This window comes from Aythya ferina (assembly GCF_964211825.1).
Source record: "Aythya ferina genome assembly, chromosome: 8".
Classification (NCBI taxonomy): domain Eukaryota; kingdom Metazoa; phylum Chordata; class Aves; order Anseriformes; family Anatidae; genus Aythya; species Aythya ferina.
In genome coordinates this window covers 8,094,029-8,118,821 of record NC_140304.1, presented here as the reverse complement: position 1 = coordinate 8,118,821, position 24,793 = coordinate 8,094,029, and the positions used below count along the sequence as shown (strand labels likewise).

General features: G+C 39.9%; 1 protein-coding gene across 2 annotated transcripts in view; it reads left to right on the top strand.

Annotated features, from left to right (window-relative positions):
• The window catches only part of NEK7 (NIMA related kinase 7), a 66,508-nt gene extending 57,612 nt beyond the window's left edge, over nt 1-8,896 (top strand). For both annotated transcript variants that reach the window (XM_084527446.1, XM_084527445.1), the window contains exon 10: nt 1,329-8,896. In XM_084527446.1, the coding sequence (XP_084383572.1) occupies nt 1,329-1,439 (111 nt within the window). In that variant the 3' untranslated portion in view covers nt 1,440-8,896. The remainder of the gene's footprint in view (nt 1-1,328) is intronic.
• The last annotated feature ends 15,897 nt before the right edge of the window (nt 8,897-24,793 follow it).

Sequence of the window (24,793 nt, the reverse complement as noted above, 5' to 3'; positions counted from 1 at the left end):
ATACAAATTGCGACGTTTCTGCAAGGTAAATGGGGAAAATTTCCTTCTGGACTTCCAATTCTAGTGCATTGAAATTCATTTGAGGAAAATAAGGGAGTGCAATTATAATTAAAAATTCCTTTTTGTGTGCATTTTTTATTATTTTTATTTTTTTTATTCAAAGCGAGAAGGGAATTCTGACAGATTGGAATATGCAGTCTCTGTTGTCTTTGAATAATCACGGTGATGAGGTCACTCTGTGTCATTTTTTTCAGTAGTCGTACCTAAGAGTCCTGGGATGGAGACCAAACCAAATTTGATACATTGCCATAGAAGGGGGGGTCACAGGGTTGTGTCTTTGATACTATAAGGAGATGCAGGAGTTTTTTTTTGTTTGTTTGTTTGTTTTTGGCAAAGCACAAAGAAATAGCTCCTTGCAGTTGGTGAGCTGCTCTTGCAAGGATTGGGAAGCATTTTCACGTCATCATGGAACTGGTATATTGCATGTTGCAAAAAGCTTAGGAGATGTGTACCCTTTAAAATAGATTCCCCATCAGAAGCTTATCCAGGCAGTGCGAGCTCCTAATGTCCCCTGCAGCGTGTCAGGGGAGGACGATCAACCTGCAGCTGGCCACCCGTGAAGACAATGACCGTATGCACTGACTGCGTGTGCCACAAAAGGCCCAGTGAACGATGCTGCTTGTGGAAACACAGTGTTTTCTAGTCACAGGGACTTGTTCATTCCCAGATAGAGACTTCTGTCAATAAACTTGTTAATTGGGTGTTTCTTTCTATAAAGAAAAAAATAATGACTTAACCTTATGAATAAATACCAGAGCATAGACTAAAGGTTATTTATTCCATTATCATGTCTCCAGCCGTGGATGAGTGGAGCATGTGGCAGACATGAAGCATTATTTCCCCCAAATACTTTCCCAGCTTCCAGTTTTAAGTTCAGAGATTTCCTAAGTAGAAGAGGGAGTTTTTCTAGGAAGCAGTCCTCGGTGGGTTTAACAGGAATTTGCATTAAATCACCTGTAAGTGGGACTACCTGAATGTTTGAAGTTGTATGTTTAAAGGATTAGAACTTACATCTGCCCATCAGTCTTTCTACTTACCATTTTTTTTCTGGATAACAATATAAAAGTAAAAATCATGGGAGTATGTTACATATATATATGCTTGCATAAAGCTGTGCACAGTATATGTTGAGAGAGAGCACTGAGTGCGTGTTTATGCATTGCTATGTTTGGCTGAATGTTGTCAGTATTATTCATTTGAATTTGAGAATGCACAAATACTACTTGGCAGGTTTGTTGGCTTTCTTACATGTTATTTTCCTCTCCTAGTTGCGACAATTAGTTAATATGTGCATCAACCCGGATCCAGAGAAGCGACCAGACATAACCTATGTCTACGATGTAGCGAAACGTATGCATGCACACACTGCGAGCAGCTGAACAGACCATCAGATCATGAAGAGCAGAAATATTCAAGTATTTTAAATAGATCATCCCACCTCTTTGTTTGTGTTACAGAAATGTAATTATTTGAAGCTTACTGTTGTGCTTTGTAAACCAATTTATATACAAGCTTTGTCATTTTCTGTTTGTTTTGTTTTGTATTTTTAACCAATTTGCAGTTTTAAGAGGTTTAAATATGTAAAGCATAACTATAGAAGATACCAAGAACCACTTTGTTCCATGTTGAGTGAGTTCAAGTATATTTTCTTTACTAACAAAATTGCATTCAGTTGGGCCTCAGTTCTAAAACACAGTTGCACTTTTGCACAGGATACAGATATTAGGCTTATTATCTAAAAGCAAAATGTCTGAATCTCTCACCTTTTTAGTAATTTATAGAAAGTATGAATCAGCACAGTTAAGTTTATTTTAGTCTTTGTTCTAAAAAGGATATAATTATTATAGAAGGTTATTGTATTTTATACTGAGTTGTAGTTCATAGTTCTCAGCTTAAGAGTAGACGGTCGACATGATTAGTTCTGTGCTTGCCAAATGTGATGGGAAAATGGTTATTGGAAAAAGCCTTACACTGAAATTTTTGTAACAACCTTTTTCGTTTTGTTATTCTGTCGTAATGCACATAAAACATTTGTTGGAGGTTTTATGGGAAAATTTAAGGTGTTGATTCTGCAATTTGATCGTTTTCAATAGCCTTGTGCAGCACTGCCCTGGGGCAATACGAGTCTGCATAGTTAAGTCTTAAAACCATGCAGATGCTTCTTGTAGCAAATAGCATTCTTTTGAGGCTAGCATATATGACAAGATCTGATTAAAAGATATGATCTTTTAAGTTGCATCTTCCTGACTATTTATGTATCTGTCACGGTTTGTAGATTTTTTGTATTTAAAATGATTTGAATGACCTTACATTACTATATTTAAATTGAAAGATGCTTCTTAAATACTGAAAGCTTTGGGAAAAGATATAGTTGTATACTATAACACAAAATGTATTCTTCATGAAGATCTGATTTTGTATATTGAATCCTGAGAAGCAGTTTTATATCTAGCAAAAGTAAATCTTAGCTTTTATGTTTAAGAGAAAGTCACCATTTTCATTTGGGAAATAAGTATTTATGCAAAATGTCTTACAAGTATTTTATTATTGAAGAAGAGATTCGTAGTATTTTGGGTAAACCTTAATACATTGCTGGGTATGTTTAATGTTTATATTGTTAAGGGGAAAAGGGTGTCTTCTTTCTAAATGTGATAAAATGGAGAATGGACTGACATTTCTTGAGTTTCAAGACTGAAATTTTTTGAGAATATATAAAACTGTAAAAACAAAATTATTACCAGTGAGATTGCTAAGCAGCTGTTACAGTCAGTTAAACCTTTTCCTTTTATAGGTAAAAAGAAGTCAGTTTAGAGAAGATCAGCAGTATGTACATTCACACATTGCTTCTGTATGCAGCCAGTTCCCTGCACACTTGGAATTTTTTTTTTCACTGTGCAACTTTAATTTTTTTATCTGTTGTAATGCTCAAGGAATCCAGCTATGAAGAACGTACATGAATTTTGAGTTAGGTCAGTTGTATTTTTTTTTTTTTTAATTATAAATACTATGGGAATTCTGTGTGGCAAAATGCAGTAGTTATTAAATAGTATGTGTCAGATCCTCAGCTTATTTTAATACACAATTTTTATTTTTATCTCCAGTTTTTGTAGGAAAAATCCTTAGTTCTCCTTCTCGCTGCCATGTATATCTGATTTAATGTTGTAGGACTCCAGTGGAACAATTTGTAGTGAGGAAGCATTTGAGAAACCTTGGATTGTATCTAACAGCCTCTATATTTGTTTTTCTTTATTTTCTGGTTGTTGAATTTTAAAAAATGATGTATGTATTCTTGACCAGGTGTCATAGAGTGAAATGGTTTGTATTGGAAAAGGCAGCACAATACTTGCTTGACTGCCAGGATTAGTTTTTAATACGCACAAGTACTCAAATTGGTCTTTACTGAAGTGGACTAGAATGTTCAAAAATCACTGTAAAAAAACATACACAATCAAGCTATTTGCACCTAATATTATGCATGAAGTATTTCCTCTTTTCCTGAAAGTAACCAATAACATTTTTTTCCCCTTGTCTGGAAGGATGCACTGACTAAAGAAGTCATGAGTTAGCAAATGTGTGTACTTGAGTGTATATTTTTTTCTAGCGTTGCTAATGAAATCTTTTGCTGAGTAAAAGAAGTAGTCGTTTCTATTTTAAAATCTGTAAAATGGATGGTACAGATGACTTGGGTACCAAACTTGCTGTTTGAGAAGCCTGTGTGGGTTAGTAGAACTGCTTGTATAATGGGGATCACAGAACCTATCCCCCAGGTAAAGCACCTAGTAACATAGGAAAATGCCGATGTCTCTTGTAACACTTCCATGTGTGCTATACATTTTATAAAGTCTTTTCCTGTATAAAACACCATTGTATTTTTTCGTATGTCGTTGATGGTGATATCTGGCACTATTTATTTTAAGCTCTGGCATTACATGGTTATTTTCTTCAAAATGAACGTGTTAGGTTTCTATCCAAAATGTCTGAGTAGCTTCCCCTTTTATTTCGGTAGTACTACAGTATTAGTGTGCTTCACGACTGAACTTTGTGTTTTGAATGACATCGCATTAAAATATGTCTTCTGTCTTTAAAGCTTCCTTCTGTGCAATAGCCTAATATAAATAAAACTATAGAGAGCAACTATAATGTAAAAATAATAGTTCTTCTATGATATTTTTCAAACTTTTCGTATTACAGATATATATGTTACAGTAGATGCTACCTATCTTGTGGACAATTTACTGTATCCAGTATTGAATTATAGGTGAGTGTTCTTGACTGTAATGATAGAAAGTACATTCAAAAAATGATTTTCATACCATTTGTCAAAAACTGTATCTAAAAATACTACATCAGGTACATTCACAATTAACTCAAGAGTGCTTTTATCTAAAATTTAAATCTAAAATTACTCTCAAAACAATATTAAAAAACCTAAAAATCATAACAATAGAGAAGAGCTCCTATTTATGACGCCAGTCCTGTGAGCTCTTGTTTATAGATAGTGTTTTTTGTAGAGTTTCAGTCATTTTGAGTGAACCTTGTGTACTCACAATGAATAAATTGGAACCAGTAGGATATATAGAAATGATATGCTCAGCGCACTTTTTATACTTTGTATGTCACTGTTTTGGTAGCACAGACTAATGTATTTTTCCCCTTCTTCTGTTACATTTTAATGATCCAGCTACCAGTTGTATAAGCAGGCAGTAGAAGTAGGTGCTCTTTCTGTAATGAGCAAAAACTTTAAAACCATGCCAATACACAGGAAGATGAAATACGGTATTAGATGTGTCTGAGCAGGCTGGTGTTTTATTCATGCTCAGGATTAAGAAAGCCATAAAGGGTGAAATTCTTGACAGTCTTGGAAAAGGAAAAGGACTTCTTGTGCCAGTGGTTCTCAGATAGCTCTGAATGGGACCCAGAACTGCAGTGGTGTTCGTTTTTCAACTCACCCTCCACCCGGTCTCTGTCTTGGCTGCCGTACAGTGAGATGAGAAACTTTGTGGCAGAATGGGAATGCCAGTGGCAAATGCTGCGTCAGATACTCGTGGGTCTAGGAGCAGGAGGTGGATGTGAGGGAGAGTCAGCGAAGGCCTTCAGCTCCTGCTTTGTGGAGCGCTAATTTAATCAGGAAGTAAAGGTGCTGAACAGTAGTTTTAAATCACTGCTGTCCCAGTATTTTTAATACTCTTATAACAGTCGGAAATTTCTGCCATATCCCCCCATCATCTAGTAGCCAGTGCCAGTGCTGGACTTCGGGATTTCTCATCTCTGGTTTGGTCTGGGTGAATAGGTAAATTTTCTGCCAAGATCACTTAAGGGGGGAAATACCAATGCTAGACATGCCCAGTGATGTGCTGCTTATATTTCTGAGCATGATTCAATAGGGATTTTTAAGGTTCTTTTTCAAACTTTACTCCCTTCCCTGAGCCTTGCTCTTTTTTTTCCCTGATTGTCATATTCACTACTGTTCGTGTCTTCCCTTGCCTCCGCTTCATCTTTCCTGGTGTCTCATCTACCTTCTTCCTGATTTGAAGTCTTCTGTGAGTAGTTTTCCTAGTGGCTGTTCTTTTTAATTTTTTTTTTGTGACTTTGCTAAACTCTGCCTATTCCGGTCTTCTCAAATTTTATTCTTCGCCATAGGGAGACGCAGTTTTTTTCTTCTGATAAGTACTTAACTCCATTGTTCTTCGTGCTGTTTTTCCAGCCTCCACCTTTGATTTCTGGTTTTAGACAGGCTTTCTCACTGCCTCAATCATTCCCATGACCTTGTCTTTACTAAGTACTGTTTGCTTTATTATCTCTCATTTTAAAATTCCCTTTCTCTGATCACTACCTGCTCTCTTTCAGCATATCTGTCTTTCTCTCTCCTCTACCCTGTCACTCACTCCTTTTGGGATCCCCAGTCTATTAACCTTTCTGACTCCTTTACTCTTCTCAGCTGCCTCCTTCCTTCATTGGCCTTACCTCCTTTGACTCGCTGGTCTTTATTTTCATCTCTGTCTGCTTCTCTATATGTGGTTTCTTTGGTCGCTTCTCACGCTGCTCTGTCTCTGTTCCTCTCCCCAGACATCTTGTCTTGTAATTTCTTAATTTCCAATTCTGCCTTTCTGAATGTCTTTGAAGAATGGCAGCACAACAAAGCTTTGGACTCATCTCTGCTTTACCTGTTTTAATTCTCCTTCCAGATGGACTTTGTAACCACGTTTATTCAATATTTTTTTCTTTCTTGTTGAGCTTGCTTCCAGGTTTGCTTTTCATTTTAGTTCTCCATCCACTTCCGACACAAAATGTATCTTCAAACCCTGTTTTTTACGTGACAAGATCTATTTTCTTTGAAATTGTTCTGCTTTCTCAGAATCTGTTTCTGTACCAGACCCCTCTGTCTCTTACCTGTATGAGCTCTACCCCTTTTCTGTCTGTGTATTTGGTGCATTTCTCGCTCCTTTCTTGAATGACTTCTCTTTAACTCCTCCTCATTTCCTGGTCTCACACCTCTCAGTGCCTTCACTAGTGACCAAGTTTCTATTTTCCCCCTGTCCTGAAGTGGGTAGCACCAATCATCTTAACTGGTTCTCTGTTTAACACTTTGCCCTTTATTTCCCATTTAGCAGCCCCTCATTTTACATACCTGAACATCCTTCTCCATTTTTGTTTTCCATTATTTGTTTTAATGCCCCAAAGATCCAGTGCTCCCTTCCCCAGTTTGGTTCTCCCCTGCTTCCATCTCTGGTTGATTTCTTGAGTGTCCAGGCGCAGTCTTAGACCTGTTGATGCAAAGATCGAATTTTTATTCCCAACTCCCTCTAGACTTTTTCTAACATCCCTGACAATTTTACTTGCCTCTCTGTTTTCCAGGGCCACAACCTCTCTCTCCCTCTGACATGCCTGCCTATCAGATGTCTCAAAGTTAGTAATGCCAGATTCCACCCCTCTTCACTGCCCATGTACTTCCTTTCATCTTCACTGTTTTAACCTCTGTGTCAGTTTTGACTTCTTTTCCTCCCTTCAAAGTACCAAAATTGACAGGAATAAACTACTGTCTTTGGGCTTTAGCTGTTTCATGTGTTGAAGAAGGAACTCCACCAAATTACTGCTTGTTTTGTGTTTTTAAGGTACTTCAGTTCCACAAGTTTGATCTTATTTTAGGACTTCAGAGCTGGAGTAGATCCTATTCCTCCAAGCACTTCAAAAGTTCTTGAATTTGGGCTACAATTTAGTTTTCTACCCCTTCAGCTACAGTTCTTGTCCTTCATTTCTTCATTTATTTACCTTATGTAACTTTTCTTGTTCTTTTTATGCTTGTACAGCTAGCAGTTATTTTCTTGTGTTAAAGCAACTTGGTTACAATGCTTGTACCTTTGCTTCAAGTAAGGATGTGCGTAAGAGCTTCCCTGGCTGGGTTTAGTGTTTGGTGTGCTGCTCCTTTGTTACTGTCCCACCCCTACAACTGATTTCTCTCATTCGGTGCCTTTTGCAAATTGCCTAACCGAGGGTACACTGTGTTACACTGCAGGATGGTGGGCATAAAATTGAGCCAGCTGCAAATGAGGTAGCTTGCTTTCTGCATTGTTTTCTGTCTGTGTGTACTGTTTGGCTTCCAGTTTTTACAGGCTTTCAGACTTAGAAGACTGTGTTTGCAGAGATGCACTGGTGATCACAGTGTCTGACCTTTGATTGCTCCTGGTTGTTTTATCCTTCTACATCTGTTGAGATTGAAGGCAAAAGGTATATTATGAATTTTCCATGAAATTAAGAAGTCAGGATTTTTTGACTGTAGGATAAGAGAGCTGGATGTCAGTCAGGTAGTGAATTTGCACTAGAATAATTTCTTTTAGAGGATCAGTTGCCGGTTGGCACGAAGTAAATTCTTTTTTAAGTGTTTTATGTTTATTGTTTGTTGTCAGTATATACGATGTCATCTAAATGTTGAATTTGTTCTTCTACAACTGCCTTAATGATGCGTGGAGGCCTTAACACCTTTTGTTTGATAGAAATCTTCTGTTCATATGGAAGTAAAAAGAAATCAAGAAATTTGGTACATCGAGTCCTTCCATATAGTTTCATTTGCTTTATATTTAACTCCTAACAATAGAAAAGTCTCAAACTGGACAGGAGTGGTCCCCAAGACAGAGCAGAGATGTGCTGGACTTCCCTGCTTCCTCTCCACCTTCTAGCTGCCTTTAATATATGGTGTTGGCAGTTTTCTGTACACTTTATTGGCGGTTGTTTCTTTGATTTCAGTCATGCTGGACCATTGTAAAGATGATCCTTAACGATGAGTATTGCATTTTCTGGTATATGATTTTGTTGGGAGATGGGAAGAGGGAAGGGTTCATTGATCTGTTTGAGTTTGGCTGGTGCTTGTTTGAAGCATGAGCTGTAGAAGCGTTCAAGTTGAGAGGGGCCTTGGGAGAGGTCTCCAGTCCATCCTCTTGCTACGAGCAGGGTCAGTGCTGAATTCAGAACAGGGTTTAGGGCTTCAAATAGTTGGATCTTGAAAACCTCTAGGGATGGAGATTGTGCAGCCTCTCTGGATGGCCTGCTGAATGCTTAGCTAGCCTCACTGTAAGTGTCATTTTCCTTTTGTTCAGTCAGAAACTTCCCAGGTTCAAATTACGGCAGTTGTTTGTTCCCATACCACTCCTCAAATGTTATTTGTATTATAAAAAAAAAAGTAAGTCAGATATTGAAATGAAGAACTGAAGATGTTATATTTTCTCAAACTTGTTGCAAACAAATAAATATGTTCTTGTAGTACATATGTATCATCTATGTGACATGTACACTATATTCATTTATTAGAGTGTAAAATAAAATTTTTGTCAGTAAAACTTGATTTAAATGTTCTGTGATGTTTATGGTCTGGATGATCTCAGCAGTTACCTTCTAAATCTACCAGATGCTTCCTGTCACAGCACGGTTCTGCCCACCTGGGTGAAGCAGGGAAGTCAAGATGCTGACCTAACTTTGTGTTTCTGTCTTCTGGAGCATGCGTCAAGAAAGGTAGCTGGCCACCAAGGACAGGAAAGGAGCTGATGTGCATCTGAATAACCGGTGATTATGGGAACTCTAACTTTATAACTCTCATGTGCTGGTGGAAACTTGCCTAGGGAAGTTTTTTGAAACTGAGATTTGTGAGCGAAAGTGACTCCTGGGGGGAGGAGGGGGTGGGTTCAGAGCAGTAGTTTTGGTAAATTTTTCCCAAATATTCAATGGGAAAGCAAAATTCCAAGGATAAAACTTTTGTCGACAAACTTAGTGGAAGCAGGTAAGTGTGACATACAGTTACAAATCTGACAAAAACTCACTCTTATGAGACAATTTTCTTAAAACAAGAATTCAATTCCTTCTTCATCATAAGAAATAGTCTTTAAAAATGTTTGATTTGTTGGGGTGGTGGTAGTGGCAGTACATCATTTCTGTACTGGAGCTTTTACGGGGCGTGTGTTTGACTTGATAGTTGGGTATTGCAGCCGTCTGGCAACTGGGGTCTTTTACTGGGGTCTTTTCTCTGCCCCCTTCCACAGCGGTGCAGTACGGGTGGTGGAGAGGACATAGTGGCTGTGTGTGCCCTGTGTTGCCTTTGCTTCCAAGCATGGAATTAGCATGGGGCGAAGCTGCACGTGCTGCTCTGTGCTCTTACTTCCCAGCAGCAGCCATATAGACCAGATATTTTGGCTCTGGAAAGCCGGAAAGTTAGAGGTACTGTGTCAGTGTGCATCTCTTGTGCACACTTAAGTCCACCATGGTGGAATTTCATCTGATTTTGATTCATTTGTGATGACAGTGTAATTCAAAAGCCTAAAACAGAAAGGAGTTGCAAGTGGTTCAGAGCTTCTACTCGTACAGAAGAATATGTTTTAAGGGAATTTAATTTTGCAGGATTCACTGTGTGTTCTTAGAAATACTTTTTTGTTGCTGATTCTTACACAACTATTTCAGGCTACAGTTTTTCCATACAATGATCTGTCAGAAGGATTAAAAATGTTCCTGCTGTACTTTCACTGGAGAGGGGGAAACTGAATTCCAAGTCTGTTTTCTGAAGGAAAGGCCCAATGCAGGTGCACTGACCTCAGCCCCCAGAAAAGGACTTGTTGCTTGCCTCCAGTCTGGCCAGGTGTGAAGGTCCACCTGTAGCTGGAAGGGGTTTCCTCCAGGGCAGATGCTTTGCCAGGGAGATACAGGACAGCTTTCTGATAACCAGCCTTAATGTTTTAAGGGGCTTTCAGGGCAGAAAATTAATTAAAGCGTTAATATTGCGGAGGGCTTTTTGAATTCTGTGCCCTGTACGATAGGCTTTGGAAATGTGGGGGTCTCCAGCTGCAGTATGCACTGAGCACTTCAGAATTCAAAGGAAAGGCTGCTTGTCCTTTATCTGTTAGCTGGGAGATCTGTAGCATGTGTTTGGGGGCTAAAACACAGATTGACTGGAAAAAACAGTGCTCAGGTGGGAGTCTCTGTGGGTAGTTAGCACAGAATTTCCAATAATAAAAGCAGGTGGGTAATTTGAAGAACTGTGCACAGTCATCTCCTTCGTGTAATTTGGGTGCTCCACTCCAGAGCTTACGTGGTTTGGGGGTGTCCTCAACAACTCCGTCCATGTACAATAGCAGAAGTAGGATGTGGGGTGCCCTGTGTTGTTTTTGTTTTCCTGTGGTATTTTTGCTACTTTTATTTACTTTTTTTTTTATTTTATTTTTTTTTTTCTTCTACAGAAGTAGAAAAATTGGAGAGAGAATATTCTTACATGTGCTTATCAGTTACTTGTTTAGCTTCACTGGAACTGTATTTACAAAACTGTGCCATGTCCCACTCTTTAATACCGTCTGTCATTTGGGCAATGCAGAAGCTGCCCTAAATATAAATGAAAGCATAAAGGATTTTTGGAAATAAATGGTGGAGATTATTTAAAAATACCATTGACTCGCCACCCAGTGAAGAGATACTGGCTGAATTTGTTGCTTGGCTTTTTACTTCTACTTAGATCCATGTATGAATAAAATAGGAGCTTCAGTATTGGATTTTTCTGTTAAGTTTACCAAACACTTCTTGCCTTAAAATTGTAATTAAAACATATACATGGAATAATAACTCTGTACATATTTGTGTGTGTGTATATAGTAGCAAGGCTCACAAAGTACTCCCTGCTTCTTTATGGGAAGGTTTGTGAGCTGCCTGCAGTCACCCAGATGCATTTGCTGTTCCTGGCTGTTGTGTTGTGCTGTCACCAATGTGCACTTGGTTTCATTGTTAAAAAATAAGGACTGCTCTTACGTTCATAAAATGTAAGACACCTTTAAATTTTTTCCTTATTCTGCAAAATGAGGCAATTATTTGGTCTTTCCAGAGTGCTGCGTGCTGTGGGTGGGTATCAGTGGTGAGTGTGGCCGTTAGCGCGGCTGGCGCTGGTTCGAGCGTCATTAAATAGCAGCCTGCTGACACTGGCCATTGATCCGACCGGCAGCACGGGGCCTTTGGGCCGCAATATTTCCTCCCCCATTGCTTGCTGCTCTCTGGGGATAACCAATTGGAAGAAATGACCCATTTGCCTGGAGTTTTCAGAAGCAGTGGGCAGTTTGTGTCAGCTCCTGCTAGAAGGGCAAAGGATCACGCAGCTGACCCATATCTGTCGTTGGCTTTCTGTCGCTGTAATACTTGGACATCCCTCGCAGAGCCACAAATTCTGGGCAGACCTTGTGAAACTCTACCAATGCAGTATTTGGAGAGCTGTCATCTTGTTAAAGCTGTTGCAGAAGGGTGATGATTGTTTTGAGCGAAATCCCCCGATTTTTTTTTTTTTTTTTTTTGTATTTTGCCTTTTAAATTATGAAATGCTTATGATGTGAACCCGTCTATTTATGAAATCGTGTTTTACTTGAGAATTGCTTTCTTTTTTTCTCTGAGAGTGCACAGGTCAGTGACAGTGGTCCCAGACGCATAGGAACAGATGACACGCAGTTAACATCCACAGGACGGGACACTCTGCTTTGCACAGATGCCACGTCCCTCCCATTTATTGTTTTCAGTCTTTGCTCAAATGTTTTCTTTAGATGGCATCGATACATCTAACAACTTCCACAGGCTTTTGTAAAGGCAACTTAGGTATTCCGGTACTGTGTGCTGTCAGAACTTTGCATGCATTTTGCAATTAATGATTTATATTTCCTTCCTGTAAGAAATTTGAATTAGAAATAAGATTTTATTATTATAGTGGTACTGAAATGCCACAATCGTGATCAGAATCGCATTGTAAGTAAGCGGTGCACCTGTGTGAGAACATTCTCTGTGTTGAGCAGTTTGCCATCTGATTAAACAAACTCGTGGTAAGCTGCCTCATGCTGAATTGGAGCACTGGCAGTGGTTTGTAGGTGTAACTTCCACATGTGTAACTTCTGCTTGCTTTATGGGGCTCTTGTTGGAATTTGGCCCTTTGTTTCCTCCTGACTTTTAATTTCTGACTTTATATGGACCATCAGACTACTGCAAAAAGAACCACAGACTGTAATTTGTTTTTATTTCACAGTAATTAAGCTTGAACTTTTGTGTAAGATATGGTCCTAAAACACATCTTGCTTTTCAACCAGAAATTCTGCAGTTCCTATCAACTTAAAATATGGTCAGCATTACAACTTTACATAACTTCATAATTTTATATAATGAAAAGCTATAAAATATAAATTCTATTTTATTTGACTGCATAAAGCACCTTGGAGTTTAAATTGAAGTGAGATCGATTGTGTTCTTCAGACCTCTCAATAATTGTCTTTATATTCATTCTTTAAGGTCCTAACTAAGTTACAATGCAATATTTCATACCTGACATTTAATCCATGAAAATGTCCTTGGAGATGCATTATTCCCTTAAAATCCTGCATGTATACCCTACAATGACCATACATTGCTGGAGTAGCATCAGAATCACTTTTGGTCTGCTACAGATGTACATAGGAAACACGCATGCCTCATTTGAAGCTGTTTAATTGCCATATGACAAACGTGTCGTAGTCTTGGGGCTGTTTTCTGTTGAAATATTTGTAAGAAAAAACAGCAAACCCCAGCAAGGAATCAAGCTCCAGCACGAGGGCTGTTTCTGAGCTCCGTCTGTCTGGCTGCTCTCTGCTCACAGGGCACCCAACCATGCTCCTACCTGGTGGCAGACTGCAGAGAGCAAAGCAGCTTCTACATGGTGAAGTGAGGCTGACATGCACTGTGCTAGCTTTTATTACTGAAATCTGGGGATGGGGCCTGCTTTGTTATGCTCAGCATTCCTAAACTCAAAGACTTAAAGATGTATGGTGTAGGAATATCTATTCTGTTGGACGCTCTGGATGCCCACGTTTAGACACAATAAAGGAACCTGATCGTTCACATGTACTCAGCATTTACTGTGTGGATGTGGGAATCGCAGATGCTCTTAAACTGGAGATCTGCAAACATCATTGGAGTGCTTTTGGAAAGCCTGATCCTGCTGCTCAGTGTGGACAAACGTGGCTGCTCTCTACCTTAACAGCCCTCATTGTACAGGTTGGCTGTAACTACACCTGTTTCCATGTTATTTCTCCATGCAACTTCCATGATACGGGTTTCCATCATGTACCAGGCAGATGTTCCCAGGCATGATGCTTCACAGCAAATTGTGTAAGTGAGCAGGAGTTGCAGAGGAGTCCGACAACTTCGGAGCAGCATGCAAACCCTACAGCTTTTGCCCTTCTTGTATATTCCTAGCTCTATTTTCTGCTGTTTCTGGAGCGTAGCCAGTTCCTACAGTGCTTCTGGCTTTTTTTTTTTTAGCATTCCCAGTTTCTGTGGGATTCTACATTTCACACCATGCTTAGCTTTGAGTTCTGCCTTTTGCCTTTTAGCTCTGCCCCATCCTGTGATTTTTTTTTGTTGTTTTTTATTTTTTTTTGTGCTTTGACAATCTTTCCTTTCAATGTTATGCCATTTTCACAGCATCTGGCTTGGTATCCTTGTACTTATTCTCCCAGTAATTTTGTGCCTTCTTTCTCATGTGTTTGTTTCTGCTGCGTTTTGCTTTAGTGATTTCTTTCTCCACCTCCTAGTGGGACATCACCATCCCTTTCCATTCAGAGGATCTGGCAACACGGAGAACTACTTCCCTGTAACTGGGACTGCAGCTAAGTTGGACTAGGAGCCTCCAGTCCAAGCAGGTTTTGTGTTACTGATGTGGATCAAAAGGATGCGTTACAAAACATAATTTGCACATGAAAACTATCAAGAAAATTGAGAGCCACAGTATGCGGGACTTGGAGTGGAAAAATTTGTCTGGGTGGAGATCTCAAGTAGGCTCTGCATAGTGTGAGATTAGATCTTAAGCAAACACTCCTATGAAGAGTACTTGTACAGCATTACAAGTAACAAAGCCGCTACCCAGAGAATAGCACCTTTTGCAGTGATTGCTGTAATTTGGCTAGTACTGGTAAACTTGCTGTTTTCTTTGTATTTTGGCCATTAATATTCACTGCAGACCAAAGCAAATAGTGTTATTTCTTTCTTGTTTTTCCTTTTTTTTTTTTTTTTTTTTTTTTCCCCCTTATATGTTGTGTAACATATATATGTCTTTGATTCAGCACTAAAGTTTAAGAACAAGTGAGGATCCAGGCAATGATTATTTATTTATTTTCCCTTGGAACTTCTTTTCATTGTTGCCAACAAAGATAACTGCACGTTTGGTTATGCTTCCATAATTTTTTTTTTTTTAATTAAAAATTCCAGTTTCTTTTTTTTTTTTTTTTCTCACAACACGATGTCATAAAAGAAGGAGCAGTGCTTTGCAGAATCCTATTTGTTCTGAGATGGATGTCATCTTCCACATAGATACCAATATACTAGTCCTGAAATGCCTTTAAATTCCCTGCCCGTGGCAGGGGGGCTGGAATTAGATGATCTCAGAGGTCCCCTCCAACCCAAGCCATTCTGTGGCTCTTGAATCTGCCTGTGAGACTGATACTTAAATTGCTTATGCTCACCTACTTTTGTAGATCAATATTTATTGTTCTGTTTACTAATACAAAATTACTGTTTCTATTTTTGGCTAAAACTTTTTTTTTTTCTTTCCAGTTTCTAGCAAATTGCTTCTTTTGATTTCTCAGTCTTGATGGGCCACTGGCATTGGCAGGTGGTGGAATGACACAATGCAAGATGATATGCCAAAGTAGTTGGGCATCACTTGTCATCTTGCAGACAAGTGAGGCAGAGGAAATAAGAGAATACACGAGTCTCTCAAATACGCAGGCGACAAAATGACATTTTCCATAGGATAAAAATCTCTTCCTGTAACTGCCTCCTTCCATCTTGTCCTCGGAGCTGTTGAGTTTCCTGTGCTATTTTATCCACGCCGTGTTGGAAGTACTGTGAGTACTGTCCTTGAAACATTTTACCTGTAACAAATAGCTCGTAGCTCCGTGTCTTACTCACTCAAGATTGATTGCATTTTGTAATGCAAATAAGAAGCCATTAACTGCAGTGCAGATACAAATGATGGTTAGTATTATGGCCTACATTAAATGAAAAGCATATAAGCATATATCTTTGTATAAAGAACTGCTCAGCTCACCGTGTTTTCATAGAGATTGCCTGTGTTTGAAACTAAACACAGGAATAATCTGTGCTGTGTGGTCAAAAAACAAGCAAACTCAGTAATTCATCAAGTTGTTCAAAAGCACAAATGCTCACACATGGATTTAATTTTTTAATTTTTGTCTGAGTGTGACAAGGGTTGTTCCAGAGTGTTACTTTGATGAACAACTCTTTGTCTCCTGACCACCTCGCTTCTGCATTAAGCAGGCAAAGTTTGGTGACTGAGGTTGAGCAGGATCAATGTCTTCCAGATTACCCCTTCCTTGCTACAACTGCAGTTTGTTCCTTTATTGTGGAATTTGCCTCTATGTAGAGGCTTAATATTTTTTCAGATCTGTCTGCTGGTGTGTCTATTTCTGTAGTTAACTTATACTGAAGACATTTTTGAACAAACTTAAGTTAACAGGAAAAAAAACAGTGCTCTCCATTGTTTTTCCTATACTGCGTTGTCTTCTGTTTGACAATAGTGGAAAAACAAACAAACAATCAATCAACTATTTATGTTGGATAAATGAATCTTGCAGTTCCTTCTGTTTTTCTCCAATCTAGACAGTTATTAAATCTGTAGTATCTGCAAGTATTTCACCCCACTTTTATCGCAGGAGTAGGTGCACAAAAAAAAAGTTCATTGCAGGTCTGTTGTTTATGACGTTATCTCATCATTGACCGAGGCAAGAATCTTGCATTTTGGGTCACTGCAGGTTTCCTCAATGTTTCCTTACAATCATGTTACTTTGTAATGCCCTGTAATGATGCTGATTTAGAGAGGGAATGGCACAAGTACTGTAGCAGCACACATGCAGGGCTGGCAGTGGCTTAGTTAGGCAGCTCGCTTCACCTCATCACAAATCTTACTTCTAAAAAAATAATCCATTGCAGAAGGAGCAGATGTTAATTCCACGTGTTGCGGACAGCCATCTTGCAGCAATGTATGTAAGTATAAAAGAAACAAACACTTTAAATGGGTATTTCTCATGCATGTTTTAAAGCGGAGCTCAGTTGCAGAGTGTCTACAACCCACACAATCGGTGTGTTGGGTCTTTGTGGCCAAGTGGCTCAGGCTGCTCGTGTACTGCCAATGCTGGGCATTAAGCTTGCTTAGTATCAAACTATAAATCTTTGCTGCTTTCATTTAAGACGTAGTTTCCGATGTAGCTTTAGCAGTATTGTCAGGGAAGGAGGGGTGACACACTATGGTCTCTGGCTGTGTTTCTGTGGCTCTGCTCGGAGGGGAGCCGAGCATCCCATGGCACCGGCTGCAGCCTCCCTCCTGTGGCTGCAGGCGAGTGCTGTGTCCCCTTCGAGGGGCTGGGAGGCTGCTCCTTCCCCTCTGCATGCCCTCAGCACTCCCAGTTGGGACCTTAAAGGTGGCATCCCTAGCTCTAGCAAACGTCGGGTCTTCCTCTGCAGAGATATCACTTCTAGATGTGTTTTGGTAGCAGGCTTGTGCATGCCACAGGGAAGTTGCCTCTGGTTCCCACGCGGGCCTCATTAGGCAGCCAAGGAGAAAATCTTTCATCTGTATCAAGCTAACAACTGGCCAAATGTATCCCTTAATCATGAGGATACGTAAGATACAGCCTTTCTATATATGCATACTAAGCCTGCTGAAAATTGATGCTAAAAATATTCCCCAAAGTATTAAAAGCAAATGGAGAACTTCTAAGGTATTCTTGAAGTAAACTACGAGTTAAGAATTAGAAAACCCTACGGCCCAGTGAGGAATGGATTTTGTGGTCTCTTTGTACTGTTAAAATTTCTTTTGGAAATGAACTCCCACTGTCTAAAATACCATAACATTTTACAAGTTTGCAAAAGATGAAAATGTTACCAGATGTGAAGTTCAAGGAGCAAGTTAACTGCTGTTGTCAGATGGAAGTGCTCTTGCTGCTTGGGAACTTCTCCTTCCTTCTCTCCTTCTGTTCCCCAAGCCCCTAGTTTTACGTAACTGCCCCGGCTACCAAACTGCTCATCTCTTCTGCAAATAAACCAATATTTCACTCAGACAGGAGGAGGGAGAAGTCTGTGTATTGCACAGGGCAGATAATTAAGTTAGTGGGTGGTTGGCTGGCCAAATTCTTATCAAAATGGATGATCAAACTAGCTCCTGTAGTTAAATATAGTTTACTATTAAATACACATACAAAAAGCAGAAGAGAAGTTGCTAATAACTGACTCTAACATACTGAAAATCTATTGAGGGTGTATGAAAAAGATTGCTAATATCAGCCAGTCTCACCTTAGTGCTGCCGCAATGCTGCTATTTTTGCTGTAATACTTTTTTTTTTTTTTCGTAATATGATTCAACTGTATAAAAGGTTTATGGATTTGAAGCACATCAGAGGTCATTTCCTCCTGTGACTCGCTAATCAGCGCTGTTACTTTCATATATATACAGCGGGAACTTTCAGACAAAGGCAAGATTAGTAGCTAAGCAGACAAAGAGAAAATGGAGGAAAATAATAGTAGTGGTGAGTACATGCATCAAGTAAGTGTGGCCCAATATTTTTATGGCCTTTTTGATAGATTGCTTTGGATGCTTCTGGGCAACATTGAATGCAGCATTTTTTATCTCTATCCCAGAAGGATTATTCCAATGGTTCACCTTAGATTCTGCACAGAATATTACTTTGATACTGTAATAGCTTTGGAAAAGCTCTCCTTTGATGTCAAGAGCTGTATGGAACTGTTCTTTTGATTAAGAAACACTTACACACTTGAAAAACCTAATAATAGATTTAAAAAAAAAAAAAAAAAAAAAAGGAAAAGAAAAAAAAGATCATCAATTGTGCTTTATTAAATTAGATCTATAGGAGAGATGCAGAATGTGTGTGCATCTGTATCCCCTGTCTTGTTCTGTTATCTTTCTGTTGGAAACCCTCACAGTAGGTCTGTCTCTGTCTTGAATATCCCTGGAGCCTGTTTCTTTTTTCCCTTCCCTGTTTTAGGACTCTCCCCTTTCTTCTGCCGTTGAATGCTTGCAGACTGAACAACCTGGCTGGCAGGCAGATTGTTATATTCCCCTTCCTCCGTCCTACATTGACTGTGAAGGATTTATTCCATACAATAGCAATTTAAAACCCAGCCTGGTCCATACTGGGAAATTTTCTTTTTACTAGCAGTGGGCATCATCAAAGTAGTGGCAAACAATGTAACTGCACCCCCTGTTTGCAGTCAGTGCCGGTTCATGGGGAACAAAACAGGTACCGAGTGGTGTGGAGGTGCTGAGCCGGGGCTGGCTGTGCCTGCAGACCGAGCTCAGGCTAGGTCTGAGCTGTCTGATGCAGCCCTGGGCCTGCGGGAGAAGCCCCCTGTGCTGCTGCCGTGCCTCCAGAGGACGTCCCGTAGTAGAGCAGCTCCTTTTAGCTCCAAGTCCTGCTATGCCAGAGTGTTGAGGAGCTACTAAATCAATTTGCCAGTTGAGTGGGTGTTGAGATTTGCTCTGAAAACAGATTGAAGTTCTTTATTCTTAATATATGTAAAGGCATTTTTATAGCACTTTTTCCCCCCCCAGGTTTTCTCAGGGAATGCACTGCTCTGTTTATGCAAGTTAATGTTTTAATTATGTCAGGATAAACTTTTAAGAAAACTTACTGATACTGCCTTGGTGGGAGAGGAGGGAGGTGGCTCCATTTTAAGCAAGGAAATTGCTGTTTTTATTCTGTGCTCTGAAGTAGGCTTTTGAGGGTGCCAGTGGGCTTGGGTTGCATTGAATCCAGAGGTGCTGCCTGAAAAAGGTTGTCAAATACTGGGCTAACATTTCAATTTTAGGTGCAAGAACACACAGTACATCAAAGGTGGCAACTTCTATAATTTTAACTAAGGAAAACAAAAGAACTTTATGGAAATAACTATGCTTGGGCAGAGCAAGTGTTTGTCAGCAAAGGAAAATTAGGACGGCGAAAGTCTCAGCGCACAGAGTTGTAAGAACAGTTGTAAAGACGAGAGAAATGATTCTTTTTATTTATTTTGTTCTGTTTCCAACTTTATGTGCCGATTGGAGGAGTTTTAGCTCTCCAGTGCTCGAGGTTTCTTAGGCTGTTAGACCCCTGCTGCTGCACGTGCAAGGCTGGGGGTGGGCGTGGGGAGGCAGCTCACACATTCACTGCAGAAGATGTGTTCATCTGGCTGCCTTGTCATCCTCGTTCACGGGGAAAACCTCTTGGAGAGCCTTCACGACTCCCTTCAAGTCCTTTTACCATGTTTCTCTCTCTAGCAAGGTACCTTTCCAGGCATTTGAGGTGGGTGGGCAGCGCTGACCCCAGCTTGGCTGCTGCAGAGCAGATTGAATTCAGGTGCTCCAAGGTGGATAAGCGCTGGGGATAAGCAGAGGGCTAATTGAGGATGCTAGCCTCTCAAACACCAAAACTTGCCCTAAGCAGTGTCTGGGGCTTTGCTGAACGCCAGACAGCAAAGCAGACTTACATATGTCTGGAATCTGGTTTCAGGAAGCATATTTTGCAATGTTTTCTTTATGGTGCTTTGAGCTGGTTTTGCTGGTGCGTAGCTTGATTATAACTTTTGCAAAGACCTGCCTTCTCTGGAGAGAATAACTTCGGATTGGAAACTGTGTAGTTTTCTTCATTGTATATTGTGAATGTGAGTGATCTTTCAACTGGGTTTTAATTTAATGAGGGATATTTTTGAGAATACTATAATACAACATAGCAGAGATTATTTGAAGGGGCTTTGTTAATATTTTACTTTTGAAAGCATTGATAAATGTTTACATAGCTAAAAGAGCATCCTTTAAATCTACTACTGGAAATTGCTTTTGTTCACAGTTGAGAAGAGGAAGCAAAGCAAGAATGGAAAAGCTAATAGGAAGTAAATATTGAGAAGCTTTAGATATTACTCCTGGCCTAAAAGAGGTATAATGTTAAGTGGAAGAAGAATGAAGTGAAGGAGACCAGGAAAGGTACAATGCTTAGAAAGACCTAATTAGTCTGAGAACAATCTCAAGCCACAAATAATATTCTTTGCAGCCATGTGTTGACATATGACAGATGATCCCAAAACACTCACCAAGAAAAGAACCAGGCATGAGCCTACATGATGAAGTGAGAATATGTATTTGCTTAGGAGACATTTAGCCAATAGCTCAAAGACTATGAAGAAATCAGAAGTAATAACTGCCTGGGTACTTTATCGCTGAGGATTTTATCCATACAAAACCACAGGGACTTAAGATTTGTAGGTCTAAGAGATGACCTGTAGCCTTGCAGTACTGGCGTGTTTAGCAGTAAATAGAGATATAACTTTGCAGGAGTCATCATCCTGCAAAGGGCAGAGGCATAGCATGTCTCTCTAGTTATACATGCTGTCAGGTGGGGATGGAAGTAAGTTGAACCGAGTTGGTTGTGTACTGGCTGCTCAGACGAGGAGAAGCATTGCTGTGAAATGTTGCTCTCTCCAGGCTTATTGCAGTTTGATGTGCAATACCGCACGTGACATTTTGCTGTTTGTGATGTGTCTCCCTGCTGCCCCTGCTCCTAAACCTGGACGTGAACTCCCAGCATTTAAGAAATGCCTGGTATTAAAAATGTGATGGAAGGGTTGTCAGCAGCTTTTATTTCAGATATAAGCGTGTTCCTCATCTCTCCTTCTTTGGCTAGTCCTGAGGCTTGTCTGTCAAAACCTACTGTCACATCAATGTTAATTAATGTACCAGTTTGGAGGTATGTGTTTAAATGGTATTTTTAATTGCTAAGTGTTTTCTTCCTACCTAAAGTGCACATATTGACAAGCACCAGCCATAAGCTTCCAGCGAGCCAAAGATGAGCAAAGCTGAGCCAGAGCTGTGTCTGCTGGGATGAGAGTTAACACGGACAAGAACCCTGCCAGGAACTCACTGTTTTGGGAGGAACAAAGGAATTAGCCCAATTCACATGCTAAAATTAGCAAATAGAGTTGGATATTTTATGATGTCCTGGCTGTGTAGCTTTCCTGGAGATAAATCTACGATGCCCCCTCAAAAGCATCATTAGTGAGTAACACTGCCACCCTTTCTCCAAAGCTCTAGCTGGGTGTCCTGTCTAACTTTATTTTCTATTTTCTCTGGGCATTCAGGATACCTCTTTTGTTCCATTTTCAGCCCACACGCTGACACAGCTCTCTCCCTCTCTCTCTCTCTTTCCCCTTACACTGTTGTTTAAGCATGCTGTAAACTTATTCATTCCCTAAAGGCAAGAGCAGCTATCTGAGCAACACTTTGTCAGCATAATACATTTACAGAATGCATATTTATGAACCTTTGAGCCTTTATTGTTCCAGAGGGCAAATAAAAAACATGAAAAGTAGCAATATAGTGTTTCAAAGGTCCCTCAAGGAAAACAAAAGTAGTTGGAAATAAATTTAGAAAAAAAAAAAAAGTTCTTCTCCAGAACAGAACCCCGAATTAGCACATACAAAATATGGGCTGGTTAAGACTATTCTTTTCTTCCATCTATCCCAGACTCTCCTAATCCAAGTTTAAGAAATTGTAAAGCTTAAAAACATTTTTCAAGCTTACAAAATAGCATAAATGAAGTAGATTAGACATATATAATAGCAAACCAGAGATTGTTAAAGCACCTTGTTTTGCTCAATTGTAGTAAAGTAAATACAGCTTTTAAATGGAAATGATTGTTTTCCTTAGAAGCTACAAGATCAGTGTGCTATGTGCCACAAAATTACTACAGATAAAAGGTAGCTGGAGGAAGCTGGAAATCAATAAAATGCCCTAATTGTTATTTTAATTGACTCTAGGTTCTTATTAACTTTACTATGTATACATCAAGTTTTAAAATGAATGGGTACCTACTCATTATTGCTTATAATAAAATAAAGCTGGGTAGCCAGTGTTTGTATTCTTAGATGTGTCCATTAGCTCAATTACAATTAAAAGATTATTATACCGATGCTCCTAGGTTATGCTGCCTAAAAATTAAAAATAAAAAAATAAAAAATAGTGCTGTCTCCCTGCAGGAAGAGTCTTGTGTTTTAAAAGCAGATATGTGAGCGTGGCTGCCTGCAGCCTTCATCCAAAGCACAAAGTGAAGGGTGCCCACCAACAGAACGCACAGAAATGTGACTTAACCCAAATCTGAAGTACTAAAATGAAGGAAATAGCTTCAGCAAGCAGAAGAAAACAGAGTGAAAATCCCAAATGGTCAGAAAAGGTAACAAGTGCAGACTTTTAGTTGTTCTACAGTAGCGAAGCTGTAGGAATTTGTGTGTTTTCCTTCTGGGAAGAGTGTCTGATTGTCCTTTCTGCTGTAAAGACTTCACAGCAGTATGGCCGATGGAAAACACAACTGGATTTGATCTCTGTTACTTCTTTTGGTCCAAGAAGATCCATATTGCTTCTGCATGGAACAATGCTGAGTCCTCTTGACGGGAGAAGCTGTGGAGCTCTGCCAGAAGGTACTGGATCATCTGAGTGCAGGGGTGGGGCGGGAGCAGGAAGGTTTGTATCCTGAATCTGCTGCAGTTTCACTGGGGGAAATGCTTTCCCAAAGGGATGGTGGGTGCATGGTTCATCAGTTGTCCCCAGCACCCAAAGGCATGCTCTAAAAGCATGGGTGCCTCAAAGGAGACATGTCCCACTGTGCTTGTATGGCTTGCTTTGCTGCAAGCGTGAGCTCTGATGTAGGGGCTTTCCATGCAGAGTGTTTTTTCTCAAAGGCATTGGCTCCGCTGTAATGGCACACCACGAAAAGGTGAGATGGTTCCCATGGGAAAACTCAGCACTGCGCAGTGACCAAGCAGGCAGGGAACACCTCAACACTTGGAGCAGTTTAACTTCCATGCGTTTGGTTATTTTCAGTAGTCAAAATGCAGCTGAATTTGCACATCATTCCAGTGCACATACTTTTACCCGTTATTTAAAAATTACCACTTCTCTTCCTGTCTTTCCTCAAGAACCTTATTGTTCTGCTTTCTGTAGTTCTGGACTTTGAAAGCCTGGAGTGAGCTTGCCTCTGTAAGATGAGATGCAGTGAATTGTGGTAATGCTTTGTGAAACACGAGAACATTTTGAGATGTCATGATCACTCAGGAGTAACCGCATGGGCAAACCCTCACCTACCATGGTGCAGTGACATATGTATCACATTTTAAGTGTCACTGACAATGGTGTTTTGCAGCAAGACATCTGAATTAGCAAATATTATGTAAGAAATAGAGAACAAACAAAACCAAACCTCTTGCCAGTTAGAAAAACAACTTGGGCTGTGGTGTGTTGCTTAATTACATTGTGAGGATTCCCTTGGCTGGGGGTAGGCAGGTTTCTCTTAATCTTGTGCTGCAATTTAAAACAAGTTTAATTTAAAATACGGTCTCTTTTAGGATATGCAACCTCCTTTATAAATGCACTCTAAGCAAACACTTCATATCCGAAGTACCCTTTCTCTTTTGCTTTCCTCAGCCAGAGAAGGCAGGAATGGGGAACGGGGGGAAATCCTTGGCAGACACCTGCCAAGACATGATGTTATCAACCATCACTGCTAGAAATGCAGCCCAGCCTCAGCAGGGCAATGTGACACAGGAAACTGAAGCAAAGTGAATGGTTCCTGGTTCCTCTTGTCCAGATTCCTGTAGGCCCCCTAAAAAATAAGAAACAAACAAAAAGCCCAAACCCTAGCTGTCGTTTAATTAGCGAAGGGGCCGGTAGCTCTGCTTTTTACTCCCACTCTTGCTGCTGCTCATCCAACCTAGGGCTGCGCCTGTTCTTAGCAAAAGAGGAGGCTCTTGGAGAAAAAAGTGCTGTGAACTTTCAAATTTTCCTGCAACCATGAAACCACCTGAAGTCATAATTTAATATAATAAAAAAATTAAATTAATTTAAAAAAAAGGGGGGGGAGGGGAGGGGAGAGACAGAAATCTCAACTTTTCTATTTCCTAGCTTTCTAAAAAGCTTTTCAAAGCTGGTTTCACCAATGTGAACTCAAGCATAGATTATTCATCTTCCTGACCCATTGCAAGAAAGACTGATAGAAGAAGAGACCCTTGACTTAGAAAACCATATGACTGTGCTGCCATCTGTAAATTCCCTGCATGTAACAAAAGTGTCAGGATGCAAATACGAGCCATTCTAGATCAAAGCAGGAAAAATATAAACATATTATCCACAAAATATCGAGTGATGTTCATG